At 38.6% G+C, this 20,574-nt stretch overlaps 2 protein-coding genes across 6 annotated transcripts in view; both read right to left on the bottom strand.

Moving 5' to 3' along the window:
• fhdc1.S (FH2 domain containing 1 S homeolog) overlaps nucleotides 1-2,021 on the bottom strand; it is a 46,985-nt gene extending 44,964 nt beyond the window's left edge. For 2 of the 4 annotated variants that reach the window (XM_018243255.2, XM_018243256.2), the window contains exon 1: nucleotides 1,764-1,985. The gene's annotated coding sequence lies outside the window, so the exon portion shown is untranslated. Of the gene's footprint in view, nucleotides 1-1,580; nucleotides 1,735-1,763 lie in introns of those variants that run through there. The other 2 variants (XM_018243257.2, XM_041579546.1) reach the window with 2 other exon arrangements.
• Nucleotides 2,022-18,030: 16,009 nt separating this feature from the next.
• The window catches only part of arfip1.S (ADP ribosylation factor interacting protein 1 S homeolog), an 83,555-nt gene continuing 81,011 nt past the window's right edge, over nucleotides 18,031-20,574 (bottom strand). For both annotated transcript variants that reach the window (XM_018243258.2, XM_018243259.2), the window contains one exon: nucleotides 18,031-18,456. In XM_018243258.2, coding sequence (XP_018098747.1) covers nucleotides 18,301-18,456 — 156 coding nt within the window. In that variant the 3' untranslated portion in view covers nucleotides 18,031-18,300. The remainder of the gene's footprint in view (nucleotides 18,457-20,574) is intronic.

A 20,574-nucleotide genomic window follows, 5' to 3' on the forward strand; every position in this document is an offset into this window, starting at 1 on the left:
CTCCAGGTCACCCCAGTGGCAGCATTTGTGTGAAATCAATCACTGGCCTCACTGAGTGAACGGCACACACAATGCAGCACAAAGATACACAGAGCTCCGACACAGTCATTGGTCACTACTTCAGGATTACATGATTCACAATGAACTCAAACGTTTGACTGCTTTGGTTTATCAGTAGCGTCATTGCCCCTTCTATTTAACCCTTGAACATGCAAAGTGCTGCATTTATCCAGGCCAAGCTCTAAGAATCTCTCACGTGGCACAAGGGAGTACCATTAATCCAATGTTTCCCAATACTCTAAGGCTGCCAGAGAAAGTTTGGAGTTCCACAGCTGCCAAATGGAGCAGGCCAAAATAATTCATGCTATTTTAGTGTGTGAATACAGTTTAAGTAGGATGAATGTGATCAAAATCCCCCCTCTCTAGGCTAGACATTTAAAAAGAAGTTAAAAATAGAAAGAAATTTATAACTTTGGGGAGATGCAGCCTCCGTGTCCAAATCACCTTCAGGGTTTATGGTTCCTGTGCTGTCACCAGGTTAAAACAAGTGATACATTTCCCTATGATACCAGGGTACTAAGAAAGGTGAAGCAGCCATTTCCCAACAAGGAAGAATAAATCCACAAACTCCAGTGCCCCTGTCCCATCACAGTAGGAGTTATGTGACCAAATAAAAGTACGAGGCTGAAGGCTGAGTGCTTTTATACAGGTCACATAACTCCGAGGTGACTTCTAATATCTTTATAAATTTCAGTAGGGGGTACATTATGCATTATAATCTACATAATGTGTAAAATGTCAGGAGGGGGGTCAAATTCGGATGCGCGGCGTCAAATTCAGCGGCTGGGGACTCCTGTTATAAACGATGCGTTCCGACGTCAGAACGCGCAGTTTATAAGGATATAATACACAAAAGCCATGAATATCTTGTAAATGATATCCTTATAAACGGTGAGTTCTGATGTCATCAGTTATAAACGGTGAGTCCTGATGTCATTTCTGTCACGAGTCACTGAAATAATAAATTACCTGATGTTGCAAAATAAGAGGATATTAGAGACTCCTCGGTGACTTAAAATATCCTTATAATTTACAAGAGGGGGTACTTTATTCACTACATATACACACAGACAAGAATAATGATAAAAAGAAAATCAAGTATAAAAAAAAACTATAATTATTAATGGCAAATTGCATTTAGAATCCAAGTAAGAATGGGGCAGAGTAATGGATGTCCTATTTTAGCCTGTGCAGTTGAACTATAACACACATGCCTTTGGCTCGGTGGTTGGACAGCCCTGATGTGTACAGCTCAATATCTAACACTAATGTTAATATTATATAGCACAAACATATAATGTAGCCTGTGTAGTAACACAACTGTACAATTTCAATCCCTGGAATAGTGGGGACAGAACAAATGCCTCACTGCCCTCCTTTGCAACTCCTAAGCGCACCACTGATTAATAACGCAGCCCCATAGTATAAAGTATAAACTCCTGATATCGCAATTAATGGGAACACACACACAGGTAACACACAGGTAAGCGCAGGCAGCTGAACCAATGGAAGTAGCAAACCTGGGGGTGTCACGCTCCTCATGTCCGTACAAACAGTCCGCGTTGCAACTGCAAAACCTCCCCATTATTACAGTGTTCTGGGATAGCCCAGTTGGCTGCAACCAAGACAAGAGGGGGGATACTCGGCGCAGCCCCCCACGACCTGCTCTGCAATATGCGCCCTCTCTGGGGAAACTCTGTTACCTGGTCTCTGCTCGTCGCTCCATGAAGCCATTGGCAGCGTTAGTCCCGGCACAGAAACAAGTATAAACTGAACTGAGCGGCCAGTGTAATAATCCAGAGAAGCGCAGAGTTACCCTTCCCACTCCTGGGAGAAATGTTCCCTTTAGCTTTGCAGTTTCCAACTGGCTGCTGAGTCTCAATCCCAGCGAGGCGCATGCGCAAACACAGGTACTCTTCCCACTGACCTGCCTCCTTCACACAGTCTTGCCGCCCGACGGGGCCCCTACTGGCACTGAGCATTGGCATAGAGTCTGCTGTTGCCGCCGCCTTTGCCAGCGCCGTTTAATTCGTAGCTTTTTGTATTCACACAACAAAGGGAATTCTTTTAATGACGTCTTACTAATTACTTCAAAAACAAAGAAAAAAGGGCATGATTTACTTTTGTTTCCCCCCAGTTGTAATTAGCAGAGTCATTTCTGAGGCGTCTGTAGTGCTGCTGGGTCTATAGTAGTCAGCTGCATGTGGGGACACATTTATGTACATATTAGGGATGCACCGAATCCACTATTTGGATTCGGCCGAACCCCTGAATCGTTCACGAAGGATTCGGCCGAATACCAAATCCTAATTTGCATATGAAGGGGAAAACATTTTTTACTTCCTTGTTTTGTGACAAAACGTGATTCCATCTCCACTCCTAATTTGCATATGCAAATTCTGTTCAGCCGGACAGAAGGATTCGGCTGAATCTGAATCCTGCTGAAAAAGGCAGAATCCCCAACTGAATCCTAGATTCGGTGCATCCCTAGTACATATATTTGTAAGGCATTCTGTGCCCATGCCAAAGCAGCTCCTTTGTCTTTGTGGCCTTGTCACAATTTTGGCATCTGAACTTTTTTTTATATCAGCCAGGTACCAAAAAAACTGCCAGATGGCAACCCCTCCATTGCTGACCCTCAGTCCATCTGTCTCCATGTGCTTATATTCCTAAAGTCACTTTTACACTGGCCAATACTTTTCTGTACCCAGGCTTTGATACCTTGTGAATTGCCATGTTCTGTTCCTTTAGGTTCTTCTTCCTAACTACCTCTACCCAAAGGACTGGGCAATATGGTGCATCTGGTATGGTATGCAATGTGGTGCAATATGGAGCATCAGTACTATTGCTAGCAACCAACCAATATCTATGCAACAATAGCAGCTCAACAAAAAAAAAGGAAGGGTACATGTACCAACTTTATACATAGATTGAGTGGACAGTGACCTAATAAGGGGTGGCTCATGCTTAAAGGGATCCTGTCAGCTGCCCCAAGTCACATGACTTGGGGCAGCTGGGAAATTGACAATATGTCTAGCCCCATGTCAGATTTCAAAATTGAATATAAAAAAATCTGTTTGCTTTTTTGAGAAATGGATTTCAGTGCAGAATTCTGCCGGAGCAGCACTATTAACTGATTCATTTTGAAAAAATATTTTTCCAATGACAGAATCCCTTTAACAAAATAGGGAAAAGATTAAGGAGCCGATTCACTAAGCTCGAGTGAAGGTTTCGAATGAAAAAAATTCGAATTTCGAAGTATTTTTTTGGTACTTCGACCATCGAATTGGTTAAATTCGTTCGAATACGAACAAAATCGAACGAAAAATCGTTCGACTATTCGACCATTCGATAGTCGAAGTACTTTCCCTTTAAAAAAAACTTCGACCCCCTACTTCGGCAGGTAAAACCTACCGAAGTCAATGTTAGCCTATGGGGAAGGTCCCCATAGGTTTGCTAACCTTTTTTTGATCGAAGGATTTTCCTTCGATCGTTGGATTAAAATCCTTCGAATCGTTCGATTCGAAGGATTTAATCGTTCGATCGAACGAAAAATCCTTCGATCGATCGAACGAACGTTTAGCGCTAAATCCTTCAACTTCGATATTCGAAGTCGAAGGATTTCAATTCGAGGGTCGAATTTCGAAGTATGTTTAACTTCGAAATTCGACCCTTAATGAATCTGCCCCTAAGACTTTTATGCTTAAAGCTGGCCATAGACGTGCAGATATACCTGCAATATCGGGCGAACGATCGGACGTCCCACCCTCCCGACCTGCCACTAACCATTCAGATCAAATAAAGTAGTAAAAGAACAGATCAGACAATGTTCTGCCAATGACAGCAATTGTACAAAAGTTATGACCGACAAAAGCTGGTGACAGTCTCCCACTGATATCGGCAGGTCGGCAAAACATGCAGAGATATCGGTAGCTGACAGAATTGTTCTAAACTGTCCAATCAACTGAATGAAAATGCCGGGACACTCCACACATGGTCAAATATTCGTACGATCACATTTTTGCATCTGTTACCAGCTTTGGATTGTAAACTCTTCCAAGCAGGGCCAACTAATCCTATTTGGTGGGTGGGACCAGAACTAGGGGTAGGCAGAATAGGCAGGTGCCTATGGCACAAAGCTCTAGGGGCAGCAGCCACACACTTTCTTTGCCGCCTACCCTAGTCTGGTTCCCTGTGTCTCCCCTGTACACTCTTTTTACTTGTCCTTTGTAGTTTTCCCTGCCTGCAGTGATGGTTTGCATCTCTGTGAGCAGGCACTTGCACGTACGTCAGGTGGTGGGAGGAGACGCGACAGGCTTGGTTGCCTAGGACGCCCGGCAGCCATAATCTGACACTGTTGGTAGGGATTTTACATGAGTGTTTTTTATTCATAGTTTAATGCGCGTTTAATCTCAGGTTTGAGAGCAACTGAATGCAATTGCTAATTGATTAAATTATATTCTGTCTGGCTGAGTGTTCTAATTTGCTTTTTACTCAATATGCATTTATTGCATATGTTTCGATCCTGCATGCTGCATGTTCTTGCGCTTGACGTGCATTCAGCTATCAATAGAATAGAGGGTTGTGTTTGGAACAGACAAAAACATTGCTTAGTTGTGTAAAAAAAAAAGCATATAAACACAATATATGCGTTTTTTTTGCGCTCAGCGTGCTTTCAAAAACTCAGAAAAAAATAATAGTGTATAAGACCCCCTCAGTAACCCTTGTTTTGTTACATTTTTCTGTTCATTATATATGAATGTAAAGTGCTGTGTAACTTGCTGGTGTTATATAAATAAATGACAGCATGGACAAATGTAGAGGTTATTTGCTAAGCAGCGCAGTGGCTCAGACTTGACTGTAGTGGAGATTTTCAGTTTACACTGACCTGTCTGCCAGAGTTTGTATGTAGCCTCGCAGGTCAAACATCACAAAGGCCAGCCCTGCCTGCACCACTCAGCAGTCACAGAGTTTTCTACCCTTATTTTCAGGCAAGCCATTCATGTAAATATCTGCTGGTTTGTCGAGTTCTCCAACCATTTGGATCAGATGTGATGGCAGGGGCACTGCGCCAATGAGGCGAGTTAAATATTTTGTCGAGTCTTTTCCTGCACAATAAATTTTCATGAAAATGTATTGATAAATAAATTTGCATATTAGGGCCGAGTGGTTTCATAAAATATACTAGAAATGCTGTTTTTTGTATGCTAAACATAAACATGAACTTACTGCATCAGAAGCCTAATTAAACAATGATTAATGTTTTCAAAGTTGGCTGCAGGGGGTCATCATCTTGGAAGACCATGCACATGCTCAGTGTGGTCTGGGCTTCACTTGGGATTGTCAAAAATGATGGCATCGTCATAAATTATCAAAACAGTCTAAGTCAAATAATATCTGCCATAGAAGCTGATACAACAAGACTGATTTATAATCAGAATATGCAGACTTCACTGGGTCTGCAGCTACAAATCTCTACACGGTCACCGGCTGCTCTACAGGGAAACAAACAAAGCTGCTTGAGTGCTGGTAAGTAAGGTGAGGGGAAAGTTTGAAAGTATGATTCCCTGTAGAGCAGCTAGGGACCGTCTGAAGCTTCCTATCCAGAGCAGTCAGAGCAAGTAAAACGAAGGGGGAATTTCACTGCATACAGTTAGGTTTCTTAAAAAAACAGTACACATTTTGGATATTGGAGATAGATTTCTTTTTCATAATTTTATTTTTTTGCCATTACATCCCCTTTAAGCCCAGGGTGATTTTAGCTCCCACCACCTCAACAGCCTGCAAATTGAAGAGCCAGAAAATGCTCCCACTGACACCCATGCACACTGTGCTCACTTTACAGCACATTACTCTTTTTGTCTCAGTATTGATGCACAGTTTGTGCCTACTGGCAGGTGCAACATTTTGCAGCACCTAATAGGGTCCTGCTTTTATGGCCTTCTTTAATGGGGCAGTATAACCCATTTTCAACATGACTTCAATGAACATACTTTTTGCCTAATATGTTAATCACAAAAATCCTATGGTTTTTATTGAACTAAACAGGACAAATAGAGAGACTGAAGCTATACTATGTTCGGTCTTTGTGAGGAAGATGAATGGCAAGAGCTCAGATAAACAGATGTCCATTATGCAGGGGGATTGTCAGGCTTTTGGTAAATGCATTTAGCTACTGCTACCTTGAATTTCCATGTTTGCCCTGTTTAGCTCAAGAAATAACAGATATTTTACAACCAGTAGGCAAAACGGTAGTTCAGCTCAAGTCCTGCCCATCGAAACTTATGAATTCCTCAAATCCAGGGGCTTTCTGATACCTGTTGCTTATCTGTTTGAGTTACAGTGTTGGGTATGTCTCACTCTATTCTCGTCATTTTATTGTGTGGTTGATTGGTTAGTTAATCAGCCCCTTGCATGCAGACTAGAGTAGGCGGAAGGGGGAGCTTAAAGGCATACTGTCATGGGGAAAAAAAATATTTTCAAAATGAATCAGTTAATAGTGCTGCTCCAGCAGAATTCTGCACTGAAATCCATTTCTCAAAAGAGCAAACAGATTTTTTTATATTCAATTTTAAAATCTGACATGGGGCTAGATATTTCGTCAATTTCCCAGCTGCCCCAAGTCATGTGACTTGTGCCTGCACTTTAGGAGAGAAATTCTTTCTGGAAGGCTGCTGTTTTTCCTTCTCAATGTAACTGAATGTGTCTCAGTGGGACATGAGTTTTTACTATTGAGTGTTGTTCTTGGATCTACCAGGCAGCTGTTATCTTGTGTTAGGGAGCTGTTATCTGGTTACCTTCCCATTGTTCTTTTGTTTGGCTGCTGGGGGGAAAAAGGGAGGGGTGATATCACTCTAAAGGTCCCCATAGACGCGACGATTCTTCTTGCCGAACGACCGATTTTAGGGAAGCCCGACCAATCCTTCGAAATTATCGTGCGGTTAGTGGTATTCGAACGATCGTACATCTTACGATTTTTCGGCCGACATCTGTCGGGAAATTGATCGGCCAGGTCAAAAAATCTTTGTCGGTCCCAGTGCAATCTCTCTATGTTTGCAGGGCCAAGCAGGCAGCTCCCCTTTGTTTTCCTGGTAAATTGGTCTTTTTAGTTGATGGTAGATTCATATGATCGTACGATCGTTCTGAGAAGATCGTGGTCTCACGATCAGGATCTGATCTTTTAAAAATCTCAACATCTATGGCCAGCTTAACTTGCAGTAAAGAGTGATTGAAGTTTATCAGAGCACAAGTCACATGACTTGGGGCAGCTGGGAAATTGACAATATGTCTAGCCCTATGTCAGATTTCAAAATTGAATATAAAAAAATCTGTTTGCTCTTTTGAGAAATGGATTACAGTGCAGAATTCTGCTGGAGCAGCACTATTAACTGATTCATTTTGGAAAAACATTTTTTTCCCTTGACAGTATCCCTTTAAGTTCAGTTGTGCATGTTGCATAAGCAAGGCACTATCTGTTTTTCTGTGTTGTACTTTACATGTACTACACTGATCCATTGTATATTGTTGAATGGAATAGTCTCAAGCTTAAAGCTAGACGTTGTGCTACACATAACTGTACCATTATTACATAATACTGGCCTAGAATACATTGGAAAGAAGGGTGTATATAAATGTGGCATTATGCTTTAAAGACTGTCGGTGAAAAGCTGGGAATATACAGCAACAATATCCTATAAATAGTCACACAACTATCAAACACAACAGTCCTATATAAACAGTTAAAATAATAATAAAAGCAATTTACTAGTAATTACTTGTAATTTATTTTTTCTAAATAAAACCTAAAACAACTTTGATAGCTCTGCACTGAAGTGAGTAGTGAAGAAGCCATATGGCATGTTCATTTGTTATTAAGCTTTAATGAACACACACACGCTGCTGAGGGCAGTCCCCCTTAATCCTATATTCACATTGCTATAATATCATACGGTACATTGTAGGTCATTGAGCAGATTAAGGATTATGTGATTTCCTTAAGAAGTTCATAAAAATGAAAAATTTTAACTGCTTTGTCATTTCAATTATTTTCAACCCTCCTAATATTTAACTGACTGTTATTAATTGTAATGGAGTATCCTTAACTCTCTGTAGATGCAATGATGATTGCATATGGTATAACATACATTTATTTTAATGAACAGAAAGGGATCATATTGCTGTGGGATTTGGTAAAGGTAAAAAGCTTAATGGGAAAATGACATCCACTGAAAACAATGTGAAGTGTTTAAATAAATAGCATAGACATTATTTAGAATATTCTTTTAAAAAAAAGTTATGAGCACTGTTAGATATGACCGGTAATCCTTATCTAAATCACATATTATTGCTTTACAGGCTGGGAAGATAAGAAACAGAAAGGGCAGGGGCATACGAAGCTACTGGGGGAGATTATCGCTTGTACCCCGGGTTGGAGAATATTAGAAGTAACCTGTAAATTCCATGACCTGTGTAAAAGCGATTACCCTTCAGCCTCATGGTTTTATATGGTTATGGAACTTCTCAATGACCTATAATATCCTTATATTTTTCATATATTTCACATACCACTTGTGTCCAATGTTTTGGTCCACATTAGGACCTTTATCAAGGATAACAAATATTGACTTGTCCAAATCTTAAATACCCATAACCATTAATTAAAATTAAAAAGTGTTTTGTTTCATAGTTAAATACAAGAGTGTTCTGGTCCTTACCAACTATATTCATTCTTAAAGGTGGCCATAGATGCAAAGAATTTCCATATGATATTTGGTGTGTGTATGGCAGGAAGAAGGCACCCGAATATCGCCCACTGTTAGTGCTGAGTCTTCAGATACAGGTAGAATTCTATTGTTTTCACCTGTATATCTGACGATTCAGCTCTACACGTGTGTATTGAAACAAGCCACGAGCCACATTGAAAACAGAAACAAATGTAGAATCTGCTGCAATTGTTGTACCTACTGCGATACATTCTATCATCTGTGTAATGTATGAGAAGCTGTTGCATTTCTCTTGTAAAATGGTGCATATTTGAAAAAAGTAGATTGCATAACAGCCTTAAAGGAATAACTGGCTAAATAGATAGGCTGTGCAAAATAAAAAATGTTTCTAATATAGTTAGTTAGCCAAAAATGTAATGTACAAAGGCTGGAGTGATTTCATGTATAACAAGTCAGTCTGAACACAACTTCCTGCTTTTCAGCTCTCTTGGTTTACACTTACTGGTTACCCTGGTTACCAGGCAGTAACCAATCAGAAACTTGAGGGGGGCCACATGGGTCATATCTGTTGCTTTTGAATCTGAGCTGAATGCTGAGAATCAATTACAAACTCACTGAACAGAAATGTCCCATGTGGCCCCCCTTCAAGTCGCTGACTAACTCAGTTATAGAGCTGAAAAGCAGGAAGTTGAATTCTGGCTGTTTTATTAGACATCCAGTCACTCCAGCCTTTATACATTACATATTTGCCTAACTATATTAGAAACATTTTTTATTTTGCACACCCTGTCTATTTACCCAGTTTTTATCCTATTTTTTCACACCGAATTGTAAACACATTAAGTTACCAGTAGGTCTTTCCAGCTGACTCAAGGTCACCCATTCCGATTAGAAGAAAAGAGGTTCTGCCTAAATATTCTGAAGTGTTTTTTACGAGAGCTGTGAAATTCTCTCCTAAGAAAGGTTTGGATGGCTTTTAAGCAAGTGAGGGAATACAGGGTTATGGAAGATAGCTCATAGTACAAGTTGATCCAGGGACTAGTCCCATTGCCATTTTGGAGTCAGGAAGGAATTTTTTCCCCCTCTGAGGCAAATTGGTGAGGCTTCAGATGGGGTTTTTCTTGCCTTCCTCTGGATCAACTGGCAGTTAGGCAGGTTAAAAAAAGTGAAAAGGTTGAACTTGATGGACATGTGTCTTTTTCAACTTAACTTACTATGTTACTAGGACATCCAAATATCTTGATAAACTGGCAGCGCTGGTCAGAGAAGTGAGCATATTTGCCAGTGTCACCGTGGGCGTAATGGACTTATTCAGGCCATAGGCAAGTTGAAGGGCAGTAGGCTTTTTCTCTGTTTGTGTTTAAAGGGCTGATCAACTTTTCAGTCAGAGCACACACAGAACAGATTTCAGCATGGGAAGTTTGCATTTTCGCACCAAAGATGAGACTCAAAGGTGCACCAGTCAGATGTAAAGGGCCCTGCATTAGACCAAAGCACTACTTAAAAAGAAACATCTATAGTTGGTCAAAATACATGGTAGTGATCTGGTTGTTGTGCGGATAAAGGTTTTCAGATTAGATTGAACATTTGGCCCAAAGCAAAACTTCCCATGCTCAAAACCCCATCTCTACACTGTTTATGTGAGGCAGACACTTGTAGGTGACAAAGATTAGCTCCTTATTGCTGCACAGGGGACACTTTAGAGCAAAGTTTCTCAGAAGAGAATGGTGCCAATCATTCTCTTAATCTGGGATAATGCTGAAAGGCTCTAGTTTAGGCAGGTTCAAGCAGTGATATTTGAAACTTTTCAGTAAACGCCCTGCAATGTGCCCATAATGTTATCACTTCATCTGTTATAATAAGAAATGTGCATATATTACACTCTATACAGGTCTATTCTTCATTGACATTTTCTGTGAAAAAAATTCTGTGGCCCCTTCAGTGTGAGCATATGTCATTCTTCTATTCCGATTAGGCCCTTACACCTGCAATGTGGTGCAGACGCTTTCTTACATGTGACTATTAGCACAACCCGGGATGTGGATTGTGCCACAATGTTTTAATCATAATATAAAGACTGTATTGGGTCCACTGTTATTCGTGTTATTCAATAATGATTTATGGGAGGATTTTGTGACTAATGGGTCAATGTTTGCAGCTGACACAAAACTGTGCAGCCCAATTAATTCCATCCAGCACATGGCATCCTTGCAGCAGAATGAATGCAAAATCAGTAGTTGTCCCTTGTTTGCAGACTATTATATCATCTTGAAGAATCTTAAGAGAAAACTATTACAATGGGGAAACATTTCCCCCCTCCAAGTGTCCTGCCTATATTTACTTGCTTTTTTTTAGCTGAGCGCTTATGAATGAACATCGTCAATTTTTGAATTGGCCCAACCACTTTCACTAGAAAAGCTTCTTACAATGAAAAGGAAGAGACCGGAGATACTGAGCAAACGCTTTTCTTAACAGAACCTCTCAGAGCACAACACACAAACTCTCATATCTAAGGAACTCTTTACACTCTCTGTGACAAAGACAAAATCATACAGTCAGCAGAATTCCTACACAGAAGGATTTTGAAAAAAAATCTTCAGTGCGCATTATTTATACAGAAACCATAGTAAAATATTCAAAATAATTTTTCTTTAAAGAACATGTAAACTATTACCATGTCTTTTGGTTGGACACATATTCCTCACACAAAATGCATCATTGTCTCTGTATTTTGCCCCTCCGTTAGCCGCACTGTAGTGTTGTCCTGAATGCAAGATCTGCTTCAACCAGGCGGCCATTTTCTATCAGCCACATCATCATTTACATTTGTATATCCAGCCACAACTGATGACCTTGCTCAGAAGTTTTTTTTGTAATGTAACTTTATTAGCAAATGTGTAATCCTACTCACTCCTACATGTATAACCCGACTCACTCATTTATGTAATCCCACTAATACATATATAGTCCCACTCATACATGTAATCCTACTAACTAATACATGTATATAATATATATAATCCTACTCATACATGTAATCCTAATAACTAATACATGTATATTATAATATATATAATCCTACTCATACATGTAATCCTACTCACTAATACATGTATATTATAATATATGTAATCCCACTCATTCATATAATCCCACTAATAGAGGAGCATGGAGGGTAGGGGGTTTTATTAGAAAGGGGTTTAGTTTGTCTCCTAGAAAATCATATAAACATTAAACCCAATAAGATGGTTTTGTCTCCAATAAGGATTAATTATATCTTAGTTGGGATCAAGTACAAGAAAAAATTATTTCCTTTTTCTCTGTAATAATACTGTAAACAGCAAGGTTTACAGTATTACAGAGAAAAAAGGAAATAATTTTTTAAAATGTATTATTTGTATGAAATGGATTCTACTGGAGATGGCCTTTCAGTAAGTTGGAGGTTTCCAGATAACAGATCCCATACTTGTACAGATTCACCAGCACTCGTGCCAGCAGGTCAGCATCCACAATCAGAGTTCCTTGATACAGTATATGGGTCTAGTCGATGTGGCAGTTTGCTGCCTAATGAAGGCAGTTTCTGACAAATCCCACAAAGCGTTGGGCACTGGAAATCTCATAGCTGGTTGGTTTAGGAGGGGCAAACTAAATGTACTTTTGACAATAAGTCAAATGCTCCTTGCTTTCAACACTGGGGCACAAATGTGGTACGTTTCTATAATTATAAAAAAAAAAAACAGCTCACTGTAATGACTTTCCAGGCCATAAATTGAAGTTTGCAGCATTATAAATATATATACATGTACAATTTAAATATAAAGCACAACAATAAAACTTTCCAGCAAACACCTTTAATAAGATTACAAAGTTGACATCAGAAATAGAATGAAAGTAATTCGTTCTTACAAAAAAAAAAAAAGAGAGAAGTATTTAATAGTATACATGAGGATATGGAAGAGACAGTGAGATAATATTGGTTACAATAGATAATGTAATGCCAGGACACACAATGTATCGCAACACCTAAGCTACATAAATCACACAAACCATTTAATAGTGTAAATACTGTAATACAGTTGTACTTCATTTAGCAGAAACATAAGTGTGGAAAGTATAAACACACAGTTAATACAAATAAGCAACTACTGGAAACCAATCATTTCAACTGGAATGAGAAATGTAAGAAAAAAATATCTGGACATGTGACAGCTGCTGGCAAAGCCCAGCACAAAATAGAATCCATGTTTTTCAATACATCAGAACCATTGTCCTTATAAAATAAAGGAATATGCATTACACAGGGCTGTGTATATTCCAAAGCATGGCGGGTGGCACAAGCAATCACCAACATGTCTAGCACCCATCGTCATACCTTTTACTGTAGGAACTGGAAATAAAAGGATGGAATGCATAGTCACATTTAGTTGTTGCAGCTCAGCTCTGTATTGAAAAGGCACATGTTGTTTTAAGGAGACGTTTTAGAAGAAAGAAACCCTTTATCTTGCCCCCTCCCATAACAATATTTCAAACCCTGTGATTCCTGCATAAAAACTTTGGAATGATGAAAAAAACCTCCTACAATTGAAGTATTAATAATGGAGTGTTATACAAAAGTAAGGTGCTCTTCAGAAGTGGCCTGTGGGGCAGAGAAATAGGATTTTTACATTGGGGGCAAATAAAAGAAATTGTATTCTGTGCAAAAACTACATAGAACATAAATACAAACGGCAGTTGCAGAATGCACAGATATGCATTGCTACACATTGTTTTGCTTGTACTCGTCATTTATTTTATGGTCAAAACGCTCAAATTCGATTAGGGAGATATTCAAATTTGATTCGAGTTTTTAAAAAAATTCTAATTCTATTTTTGAGATTTATCATACTCTGCACCTTTAAGAACTCAAATTTTACTATTTGCCACCTAAAACCTGCCGAATTGCTGTTTAAGTCAATGGGAGAGGTCCAGGGATTAATTTGGAGTGGTTTGCTGCCTTCAGAATCAAGTTTTTTCAATTTGAATTGAATTTGATTCGCGTTTTTGGGTCGATTCAATTAATTAGTTTTAAAAATGAGATTTTATTAATAAATTTCGATTGGTCGAATTTCGAATTTATGGGAGTTTTTTTAAAAACTTGGATGAATTCGAAATTTGACAATTGATGAATGTGCCTCTAAAAGTCAGCAAGGTACAAAACTACGTTTAAAAAAAAAAAAGCTACAAAGAGCAAGCCCATCATTAGGATCTGGAAGTATTTACATGCATCTGTGGATTCTAAAACACAAGCGGGACTCAATAATAATAAAAAATAAATAAAAAAAAGACTGATCTGCACCAAGTAGTGAGCCACAGCAACCAATCAGCAACTATCTGCTACGTGATTGGCTGCTAAAGGTTCCGGACTGGTGCACATTTGCCCAGTTATAATAATAAGCTAGGTGTATTAAACAGTTTATTTAAATTAATGTCATATGGATTATATCCTACAAGGAATATCTATTGCTGTCATCAGCTGCAAATGAAGTGGATCCTGTGTAGCTCCCAGCCCATGATTGTCACCCAAAAACGTGCACCAGGATGTCTTAAAGTAAAAAGTATATGGGCAAGGGCTGTTTATGGTCCTTTCTGTTAGAACAAGTGGGAATGACCCGTAGAGATCCCACTAATCACTGCTTTGTGTGCCATAGCCCCAAGAATATACTGGTAAACACCTAAGCATTTCAGTGGGTCAATTCTTATCCCCCAGAAGAATGGTTATAGTACAATAGAGAATACATTCGTTTATGTTTTTTAAAGCTCACAGCAAAGCAGGGATGTGCAACTCTTGGGGGTGGTGGGATGTGTAATTTAGCAGCACTTATTAATTCACCTTTTGCCCCACCTATCAGAGGCACCTTAGGCTAGGGCCTCATTAGTCGGATAGAGAAATGTGTGCTGCGAATCTACTCCTCCTCTGCTACCCCAGAAATATTAGCTCCACTCGGGAGCAGGCAGATGCAGTGGATTTCAACTTGGCTGAGATCCGACTTTTGTAGCCCTAGTCTGAAAGCATTCCAAGCTAAGTCAGCCCTTTAATATATGTAGCTAATCAAAAAAAGTGTATTATGAGATTTTTCTTGCACTGTAGTTTACCTATCTCCTCTATAAAAGCCAGGGCTAGCCGAAACGTTAGCAGTTTTTGTGAATAAACACCATTTTTTCACCTTTGATAAGACCTGAGTGCATGCCTTATTTGGGACAGTATAAATATAAATATATATATATATATATATATATATATATATATATATATATATATATATATATATATATATATATATATATATATATATATATATATATATATATATATATATATATATATATATATATATATATATATGAATAAATATATACACACACAGGTATGGGATTCGTTTCCAGAAGCCCATTATCCAGAATGCACTGAATTATGCCGGAGTCTCTCATAGACTCCATTTTATCCAAATAATAAAATTTGTAAAAACAATTTCCTTTTTTCTCTGTAGTAATAAGTACAGGTTCCAAACTAATACATATAATTAATCCTTTTTGGAAGCAAAACCAGCCTATTGTATTTATTTAATGTTTACATGATTTTCTAGTAGATTTAAGGTATGAAGATCCAAATTACCGAAAGATCCGCTATCCGGAAAATCCCAGGTGCTGAGCATTCTGGATAACAGGTCCCACAGCTGTATATTATATGTATATAATATATATATACACACACACACATATATAATAGGCTATATAAGTAGTAATTAAACAATTCGATTAAAGGCGCATTCGCTGACTCACTGGTGGGATAGAGATATACCAGTGAAGGTAAAGATAAAATCCACGTTTATTAGTTCATTTAAAAACATCTGAAAGATCAATAATGGATGAACAAGGCAGGGGAGTGCATGGCTCTAAGCATTTCGTGACTATAACGGTCACTTCGTCAGAAGTATAAGAAGTAGTAATTACTCAGTTTGCTCCTACTTCTTCATAAAACATTTGATTCAGAACCTGAACCTAATTCACTCTGCTCTGCAATCTATTACATTATGCAGAAAATAAATGTGGGAGTTCAAAGCAGCGCTACAAAATGTACTATACACTATTTTCAATTTTAATAAATCATTTCTGACAACAAATTCTGAAAACTGTAATTGCTGCTATTTGGCAAAGTCATTAGCAACTAAAGATGTGTTCTTACGAGGTCTTATTGCTTAATACTGACTCAGTTTTACATCTGTGGCACCTCCAAGAAAAGCAGAAATAAAATCTAAGTCACTGCTGCATTACAGGGTCATTTTGTTGCTTTCAAATGTTTTTTTCTTCACTGGCAGCACAAGCAAAATTAAAATATTTTCTCGATTAGGATTAACTTGGAATTTAGTGGAGATTTGTTTTATACACTTAGGGGGTTATTTACTAAACTCCGAATGCAAAAATTACAAAAAAATGTGTTTTTTTTTTTTTTATAAAAATCTGACTTTTAAAAAATTACGAATTTTTTCGAAATTTATTAAACCCCGAGGATGGAAAAGTCAGAATCTGAAAATCCGGCATCTCAGACCTGTCCAGGTTGCATATAAGTCAATGGGAGAAGTCTCAATGATTTTCTGATGTGCGCAGGGTTTCAGGCAATACCCTGAAGTTTTCGGGTGAAAATTTTCTGAAATAATCCATTATATCTTCACTATTCAGTGTTTCTCTTCATTCTGTCTTCATGCAGCAGTTGGGTGTCAGATGAATGATCCAATATATCTTATAAGGGGGCTCCTTTTGCCTAGAAGATGTATTAGAGCTCACTCTATTAAAATCACCAGACATCATGTCTCTCTACATGCAGAATTTGTTAGATTTTGTTTGTACTGGAATCCGTTATATGAGTGAGCTCTAATACATCTGCTAGGAAAGGAAGCCAGTCCCTTATAAGCTATATTGGATCAATTCAATCATCTGACACCCAACTGCTGCATGAAGACAGAATGAAGAGAAACATGCTGAGAGAGGGATAATGAAGATAAACTTGATTATTTCAGATACAAAGCAGAATATTTAATTGATTATATTTAGAAAGCTACTGACTGAAGTACCAGGAAGCTTATATTAAATTTTCATTTTCAAAATAGTTCCCCTTTAAGAATGGGGTAGCGCCTTATTTGCACCCATTTACAAATGATGGTGGCCATATACAGGTAGTGCTTGATAATATTCAGTATGTCAGCTATTGGCCCACATGCCAGATACCTTAAAAATGACCAAAGGCTGTATTGGCTACCTCTCTATTGTTCTATCCATTTCGGACAACAGTCCGAACAGTAGGGAGTAAAGAAATGCTGTGACTTTTATTCACGCTCTCCTCTGCCAAAGCATCATCCAATGGTAGATACAGAACATAAACAAATAGATTATTCCAACATGTCTCAGAAGAAATCACTCAGCATACATGTAGCAGGAATCCAATATTATTGGTACAGGTATAGGATCCCTTATCCGGAAACCCGATATCCAGAAAGCTCCGAATTACGGAATGTGTCTCCCATAGACTCCATTTTATCCAAATAATCCAAATTTTTAAAATCGATTTCCTTTTTCTCTGTAGTAATAAAACAGTAGCTTGTACTTGATCCCAACTAAGATATAATTAATCCTTATTGGAAGCAAAACCAGCCTATTGGGTTTAATGTTTAAATGAATTTCTAGTAGACTTAAGGCATGAAGACCCAAATTACGGAAAGATCCGTTATCCGGAAAACCCCAGGTCCCGAGCATTCTGGATAACAGGTCCCATACCTGTACTTGTATGGCCAGTGTAAGATTAGCAGCCTCTGAGACACATCTCATAGAAAACCTGTTATTAATTAAGCACAGTTATCACAATTTAATGACTTTAAAAGACAGGGAAAGGAACATTTAATCTACTTAAATATTCTTTGTAATCTCCCAAAGTGACAAATATTGTCTTTAAAAGTATTCGCTGCAAAAGTAAAGCCAATGAACAGTCTAAGTAGCCCCATATTCTACCATAGAAATGTCTTGTATTTACAAGTATTAAAATGTTCCCCCCTTCACAAAATATCTGTGCTCCTCTTAAAACAATATTACATGAAAGTGACTCTTGCTTTCATCTAGTTATATAAAATCGGGTACAATTAAAAAATAACTCTGGAAATATTACAACTGCCCCATAGATTTTGGGCCACAAACCAAGCCAAGTTTTTTTTGTTGTCAGTGCAAATCTACATTGGACTTTATTTATTTTTTAACCACAGAAAAAGATTCTCAACCCCCCCCATATAGAACATACTTTTTTTTTCTAGTTAAATTACAGAAATTAAATTTGTATCTATTAAAGCCTCTTACACCGATTTGGACATGATTGAACAGGAGGACAAAAAGTGGTCTGTATATAAAATATTAGGGTTGTCACCTTCCCTCTCAGTCCCCTTGTTAACTAGACTTGGCCAATATGCATAAACCATTCATTCTGTTGCTTATTTTATTACTGCTCTTCCAACCAGGATGGGGCGTCCACGCCTGGTGTTTTCAACTTCACATGAAACTGCTTCAGCGTCTCTTCCAGTTGCTTCTGATTTCCGGCAAAGTAGGCGGCTATTGCGTTGTGGAACAAGACAAGTTGATTGTGCAGCACTTTTACCTGCGGCCAAGGAGAAGAAGAAGAAAGCATGAGCCATGCTGTACAGTCAGGTATAATACATAGAAGCCATACACATCCTGAAAATTATATCTTTATCAGTGGTGCTTAGTGATGTCATTTGTGTCACATGACTCCCTGAAACTTGTGCTTTATAATAAATAATGTACCCCCTGTTGTAAAATAAGAATTTTAGAAGTCACCTCGGGTTTTCCACGACAAGAACAATAATAATACAAACGGTCATTGGTTTAAAAATTGTTTTGTAAAGTAATTAATATAGTCTTGAAATAATGTAGCAGTAAACTCTCTTCCAAACAAGACTCCAATCTCACATTGCCTCGCATGAATCCTCACAGGTCTGTCAATCATCTGACTCCTGCTGACCATACCATAAAACATGGGTCCTCAACCTTTCTTACCCATTCAAATGGGTGCCAAATTTGGCCTTTGATTGGCTATTTGGTAGCCCCAAAGTAGACTGGAAGCCTACAGGAGACTCTGTTTGGCAGTACACCTGGTTTTTATGCAACTACAAGACTTGTCTCCAAGCCTGGAATTAAAAAATAAGCACCTGCTTAGAGGTCATTGGGAGCAACAGCCAATCGGTTGGTGAGCAACATGGCTCGTCAACGGCTGTCAAGGCTACTAAACAAGTGGACCTTTCCCTAATATGGCCAGCTTGAGTGGCAAAGGATTGACTCACAATGGAGGCTGTGAGGGCAAGGACCTCATCACTGAACTGATGCGGCCCACTTCTGCCCCATACTTTGTACTTATCCCTGGTCGCAGATTCTGGCAGCGGACTTCACGGCATCCATCTTCCGGGTCCTCGGTACCCTGGGAGATCGTCAATCTCTGTCAATTTCAGCGCATGCGCAGTTGTCGAAAATCGGAAAATTGCCCTAACTGCGCATGCCGTTCTCATACCAATAGTCAGCTTACCGAGAACCCGGAAGATGGATGCTGTGAAGTCCATGGCCAGAATCTGCGACGAGGGGTAAGTATAACATATGGGGCATTTCCCCTGGGGGGGCAGTTAACCTGGGGGGAGGAGGGACTACGTGGGGTGGGGGGTATGGGGTTTTTTTCTACAGGGTTTCCTTCTCCTTTAAGAAAAGTCCTTTTCCCTCTTTATTTTCTTGCATACATAATATTTAGCAAGGCTATTGGTGACACACATTGATTGTCACGTAATAAATTATCCCCAGATTTCAGAAGAACTCTGCTTTTTACATGTCAAACCCAGCCAGGAATCATTGTGGCAAGAACATAAAATACAGCCATAAATTATACCAGAAGAAAAGAGACTGGATTATGCCTGACTCAAAATGGGCGCAAATTATGGCCTGTGGGGGGGGGGGGGTTTAAGTGCTAGGTCACTTAAAAAACAATAGCCATCAGGGCAGGACATTAATGGCCTAGAATGATCATTATAGAATTCCAGAATTGGACCTCTGTGGTTCAGCAGAGGACAGATTACTTAAACTATTATACTGATGTATATTTTTATATAATATTAGAATTCAGTTCCAAATAATCATCATCATCATAAAACATAATTTAATTGCAATTAATTCCACTGGCTTCAAATAGAAATGTTCAAATACAGCCTATTATCTTCTTGGAAAAGGCTCCAGAGAGCAGATATCTACAGTATCCAAGAACCATTTTGTACCATTTTTATATTTCTTGATATAAAGGAGGAGCTCATGGGGCATATTCTATTTAAAAGAAAAAACAAACACAAATAAAATCACACCTTTCCTGTCGGAGGCTGTTGTTTGGGCTCCTTAGTGGGTGCAGTGAGTTAACCTTTCCTTGTCCTTTAACATGGGACGTGGAACCAAACACAATAAAAAACACACAGAAGAATAATCAGCCTAATTGGTTTGTGTGTCTAAAAACAATGTTTTGCTTATGGAGTTAAAAAGTAGCCAGAAATGATATTCAGTCCTGTGTTTTATAACCTCACAACTAGGGTTTTCACCTTTTCTGGAAAAAAATACAGCCTTCCTATATTTTTATGGTTTTTCCCTATAAATAACATTTTTACACCGGCCAGGCCTTAAAATACAGGCCAGATGACAACCCTACTCAACATTTCCGTTTGTTCAGCAG

The sequence above is a fragment of the Xenopus laevis genome, chromosome 1S (assembly GCF_017654675.1).
Source record: "Xenopus laevis strain J_2021 chromosome 1S, Xenopus_laevis_v10.1, whole genome shotgun sequence".
In the NCBI taxonomy this organism is placed as follows: Eukaryota; Metazoa; Chordata; class Amphibia; order Anura; family Pipidae; genus Xenopus; species Xenopus laevis.